At 39.7% G+C, this 6,000-nt stretch overlaps 1 protein-coding gene across 1 annotated transcript in view; it reads right to left on the reverse strand.

The window, feature by feature from the left end:
- Positions 1-5,443, reverse strand: part of LOC139385287 (potassium channel, subfamily K, member 17) — a 42,206-nt gene extending 36,763 nt beyond the window's left edge. The window contains exon 1 of the mRNA XM_071130451.1: positions 5,228-5,443. Coding sequence (XP_070986552.1) covers positions 5,228-5,443 — 216 coding nt within the window. The remainder of the gene's footprint in view (positions 1-5,227) is intronic.
- Positions 5,444-6,000: the final 557 nt, after the last annotated feature.

Genomic DNA, 6,000 nt, shown 5'->3' on the forward strand with positions numbered 1-6,000 from the left:
CAGATGATGATGTGCAAGTCGAAATACAGCTGTGCAAAAGAGCAAAAAGTAAATAGATACAATAGGGGTTGAGGTAGATAGATTGGATGGTCTGTGTACAGCTGCAGCGATCGGTTAGCTGCTCAGATAGCTGATGTTTAAAGTTAGTAAGGGAGATATAAGTCTCCAACTTCAGCGATTTTTGCAATTCGTTCCAGTCATTGGCGGCAGAGAACTGGAAGGAAAGACAGCCAAAGGAGGTGTTGGCTTTAGGGATGACCAGTGAGATATACCTGCTGGAGCGTGTGCTACGGGTGGGTGTTGTTATCGTGAACAGTGAGCTGAGATAAGGCGGAGCTTTACCTAGCAAAGACTTATAGATGACCTGGAGCCAATGGGTCTGGCGACAAATACTGTTACTTGAACTGTGTGAAGCATTTATTTGGGCTGCAATTTCTGAGGCTGGACTTATCCTCTGTAGCAGAGGTAACTCTGGGCCATCCTTTCCTGTGGCGGTCCTCATGTGAACCAGTATCATCATAGCGCTTCTTGGTTTTTGCAATTGCACTTGAAGAAACTTTCAAAGACCTTTGTGTCTTAAAGTAATGATGGACTGTTGTTTCTCTTTGCTTATTTGAGGTGTTCTTGCCATAATATGGACTTGGTCTTTTACCAAATAACTTTTAACAAAGCACACCTGTTAATTGAAATGCATTCCAGGTGACTACCTCATGAAGCTGGTTGAGAGAATTCCAAGAGTGTACAAAGCTGTCATCAAGGCAAATGGTGGCTAATTTCAAGAATCTCAAGTATAAAATATAATTTAATTTGTTTAACCCTTTTTTGGTTACTAGATGATTCCATATGTGTTATTTCATAGTTGTGATGGCCTCACTATTATTCCACATTGTAGAAAATAGTAAAAATAAAGAAAAACCCCAGAATTAGTAGGTGTGTCCAAAATTTTGACTGGTACTGTATATATTTCAGATTTGTTCAAGTTCTACCCTGGAGGCAGCAGGACTTCCACTTAACCAGCCCCCGGCACATTTATTTACTTTTAAGGAGGAATAACATTGGGACATAAAAACATTTATTTAGGCCTACTCAACCTTAGATTAACTTGTATTTTTTCTGTGGGGCAGGTTTCCCCTCAGAGGTTTGATTTAATTCCCGTCCCACTTCTTGCTGCTCAGCTAGCTATTTTGTCTACTAACCAAACTCTAAGGCATGAGGTCAACTAGTGTAAACAGTCTCCCCTTTACAGAGCAAACAGTCTCCCCTTTACAGAGTAAACAGTCTCCCCTTTACAGAGCAAACACATTCTGCTTAGATAAGAAAAGCTAGAATCTAACCCAGCAATCTAGTGGTCAACTTTCAAGGCCCCTACTCGAGACAGCCACGCTAACTCTGTCATAAGTCAAGGTTATATAACAGTTTGCTTACTTGGTGGACAGACTGTAACCACCGTTTCATCTCTTTACGGTCGCTTGTGCTCATTCTGGACTTTTAGGTCAATGGACCACAGTTGTCAAGAAGATGATGTACATTAGACCTGAAAATCCCTTGTAGTGAGGTATGTCTCGGAGCTGTGTCAGAATGAAGATGTTGACACAGCCTATTACATAAACGTCTTCGCAGAGAGCATCACAAGTTTGACAGTTACTCCACATACAGTGGTGTATATTCATGGAGGCCCAAAGATGTTACCAAGAAGAAAATATTTTTCCTTCAATTTGCAAGAAGCTGAATGTATGACATTATTGCTGCCTGTAGCATTGAATTCAATAGTAAGGGAAGCCAGGGAGCATTTAGCCTCACTTGATAATAAAAGCAATAAAATAATAGCCAATCATTTTTGAGCTAATCTGAGTGAGATCAACTGTGAATGGTCCTGACGCATAAAAATAAAGTGTCAAGAGAAGCCAGTTTGGATTTGTCTTCACATCAAAAGCAAAACGTCATTGACAGGAAAAACGTAAATTGTTGCATCTCGTTGTGTTGTCCTCTGGTGGCAAGCTAGGTAGCTAAAATTGTCCATTCACTAAATTAGCCCTGGATGGAGATAGGGATTTGGACTTGTGGTTTTACTTAATTCTCCATACTGGCCAATGATTATAACGGTGATTCTGATGCAACCATAAATTCATACATTGTGCCCCTGGCCTGAGAGGATGGATGTTCAATATGTACCTAGATATAGTAGGCTAATGTTAACTACCCGGCACATCGTTGCCCATGAAGGGAAGTTAGGCTAGCGAGCAAGCATTTTAGCCAGGTAGCCCAGGACAACACAAATAAAAGTGTGTACCGTATGACAGTCATAGACCGTTTAGGTCACATGAAAGAGAGGAGGATGGCATTAGTGATCCTCTACAAGTAGGGTGAGTCAACATGTTTTTTTCTACCTGCACGCACGCACGCACACACACACACTCACATTATATTTATCTTACGTTGATTGGACGAAATTGTTTTTGGTATTAGAGTAAACGTAGGTGATTTGATGATGTTAAAGTTGAAATAGTGCTGGAATAGTGGAGGCAGCTCCTGTTTTCTTTGAGACTTGCGGTAACTCTTCAAGGTTCTAAATCAACAGTTGTTTAGTAGTCTGAACATTTCGGAAACAAGAACTTGTTTGACCATGCTGTAGGTTATGTAACAGTTTGTTAAATACAATATGCTTTGTGGATGTTACTGGACAGATGATGCCCTCCTGTTTTGTGATGAAACAAACGTTTTTATTCTGCCTTCGGAAAATATTCAGACCTTAACTTTTTACACATTTTGTTACGTCACAGCCTTATTCCAAAATTGATTTAAAAAATGTTAGAGCAAAAACCAGGCCATGAGGTCGAAAGAATTGTCCGTAGAGCGCCGAGACAAGATTGTGTCGAGGGGCAGATCTGGAGGAGGGTACCAAAAAATGTCTTCAGCATTGAAGGTCCCCAAAAACACAGTGGCCTCCATTATTTTTAAGTGGAAGAAGTTTGGAACCACCAAGACTCTTCCTAGAGCTGGAGGTGACTAAGAACCCGATGGTCACTCTGACAGAGCTCTTAAGTTCCTCTGTGGAGATGGGAGAACCTTCCAGAAAGACAACCATCTCTGCAGCACTCCACCAATCAGGCCTTTATAGTAGGGTGGCCGGACAGAAGCCACTCCCCAGTAAAATAATCTCAGACCATGAAAAACAAGATTCTCTGGTGTGATGAAACCAAGATTGAACTCTTTGGCCTGAATACAGGTATGCCAGCTTGTAGCGTCCTACCCAAAAATAATACTGAATACTTATGTAAATGTAATTTCAGTTTTTTATTTTTATTAAATTAGCAAAATGTCAAAACCTGTTTTTGCTTCATCATTATGGGGTATTGTGGATAGATTGAGGAAATGTAAAATATAATTTAGATTAAGTCTGTAGCCTAACAAAATGTGGAAAAAGTTAAGGGGTCTGAATACTTTCCGAAGGCACTGTATATCACGGTGGCATATGAACTAACAGGTTATAGAGCAAACAATGCAATTATCACAACACATAGGTTGTAATATGGCTTCCCTACTGATTTTACCTACGCAGTGCTACTGCACACATATCTGCCACTGCTTGAACCTGCTGCAGACCTACCTGTCCACAGATGCCCAACATCAATCCACAGCTAAAGCTTTTAAAGTTGAATAAAAAATTATAATTCAAGAACATTTTGTAACCTTTTATAAAGGTTGAGAGAGTTCTTACATCACAAAAAGGATTACTTGGGAACACCCAGGCGATCTTAACATGGACCATGTAGGTCCAGGGTTGACACTCAGGCAAAGCAGTGCATTGTTTAAAGTAGCCCAATTTGCATGGGAAAGAATTGCCTCCTTGCCTTTTGAACATCAGTCAACAATCCAGCAGTGAGTCAGCACCTCTTGACAGACTAGTATTATCCTCAATTTAACTTGTAAATGGACCAGTAGCTAGGTTTCCATTCAATCGGCAACAGATTCTCATGTGAATATTGAATATTCTAAAATCTGCATAAAAACAGTATGCACATTTTCCCACCAGAGATTCAGATTAAATTTGACTTGTTGCAGATAAAAGGCTGTGCGTGATGATGTAGTGCACCATAAAAATACATTTGAACTGGTTTTCTCACCAAAAAAAGTTGTGATATACTGTATAGCGAGTGTGCCCACTCTGGCATTAGCAAGTATGCTCCAGCCAACAATTTGCAGATACGGTGCGGATAGGATAGCCAATATGATGAGATTACGATAGACAAAAGAGCAAGATTATTTTTATTTGTCAAACGCAGCCAAGTATCGATCATCATGTCGCCAGAATAAGACCTTTGATATTTATTGGACAGGAGCATCAAGCTGATCACATTTCACTTTCAGCACACTGTGAAGTTCATCGTAAGTTATTTAATTTGTAGCCTAATAAACACCAAGTTCAATATGATGGTTATTATATCAATATTTCAATCTCCACCAACATTTCTCACATATTTAATTTTACAGACACAAAAAGATCCCATCTTGTCTATGGTCTATGGTAATTTGTTTTGTCAACATTTGGCAGTATGTAGAAATGTCAGTAACACTGCCACAACTCTACTCTGCTTTCATTAGTCATTTATTAACTGCCTCTCATATGTGCCTAGTCTGTCTTAAATAAATATATAAATAATATTAAGAAATTAATCATTTAAAAATAAATGCAATATGGAAAAAGGCTACATCAAAAATCTTAATTGGAGGTTGAATATTCTCCCAAACACATCTGCCATTAACTCAAGTCATGTTTACACCTTATGCTAACATATGTTTTTTGTGATCTGATCAAGGTGATCCAATAACTGTGATCAAGTTGTCACATTTGCACATGGTATTAAAATATCTCTCTTATCCATCCACTCTGTCAAATAATATTGTATTTGTCACATACTTCGTAGACAACAGGTCCACATTGTGACCAGATTTTCTGGTCCCTTCTAGTATTCAAATTTCTTGACAGATATTCTTTCAAACGAATATGTATTTATTTAATTATTTTAAGACATATTGATGCCATACATCAAATTTGCCCCCTGTCAATGATTTTAGAGGTCAAGATAATTATGTTTTAAATAGTCTCAATCTCAATCAGATCTCAATGCGTTTTTTAACTGTCTAAAAACTTGTGCACAATCAGAATGCAGAGAAGATCAGGACAAAGGACACATGTTAGCACCATCTCTCTCTCACACTGACTCACCTGAGCTATAGCATCCAGGGCCTCTTGGTTCAGACAGGGGTATGTGTCTAGTAGTGATCTCTTCTCCTCAAGTATACGGGCTTTTTCCTGCCGCACCAGACCTCCTTCCAGCTTCCAGAAGATCAGTCCTCCGATCAACACATAGGCCACGTACAGTACCGCCAACATCAGGATAGAGGGGATGCGAGACAGGCTGAACCCACTGAGACAAGCCATGTTGACACCAAGGGCTTGGGGCTGCCTCAAGACTTCTGACAGGGTTATTCTACCTCAGCGATCAAACTAAGTAGACAAGTGGTGAGAATCAAGCCAGCCTGGCTCTCCCTTCCCCTTCATTGCGTTGCAGGCAAATTAATCCCCACCCGCACGCACTCCTGTTTCAACCTCCCAAGGTTTAGCATGCAAATCTGACCAGGTAGACTGACACAGAGTGAGGGAAATAGAGAGAGAAGAGATGTAGGGATATACGGGGGCCTGTGTTGCAGGTTAGGGGAAAGGAGGCTCAATAGTAAAAAGGTCAAGACACTGATCCCAGAAAAATTACCCTATTGGCCCCATGTGGTTGGCACACAGTTCTTTTTGTGCAACCATTACTGAGTGTCGTTCCAGTTGAAGTGTTCTGTTGTGTGATGCTCACATTTTTGTTTCAAACACCTACTCATTCAAGGGTATTTCTTTATTTGTATTATTTTCTACATTGTAGAATAATAATGAAGACATCAAAACTATGAAATAAAACATATGTAATCATGTAGTAACTAAAATATATTTTA

This window comes from Oncorhynchus clarkii, chromosome 26 (genome assembly GCF_045791955.1).
Source record: "Oncorhynchus clarkii lewisi isolate Uvic-CL-2024 chromosome 26, UVic_Ocla_1.0, whole genome shotgun sequence".
Classification (NCBI taxonomy): Eukaryota; Metazoa; Chordata; class Actinopteri; order Salmoniformes; family Salmonidae; genus Oncorhynchus; species Oncorhynchus clarkii.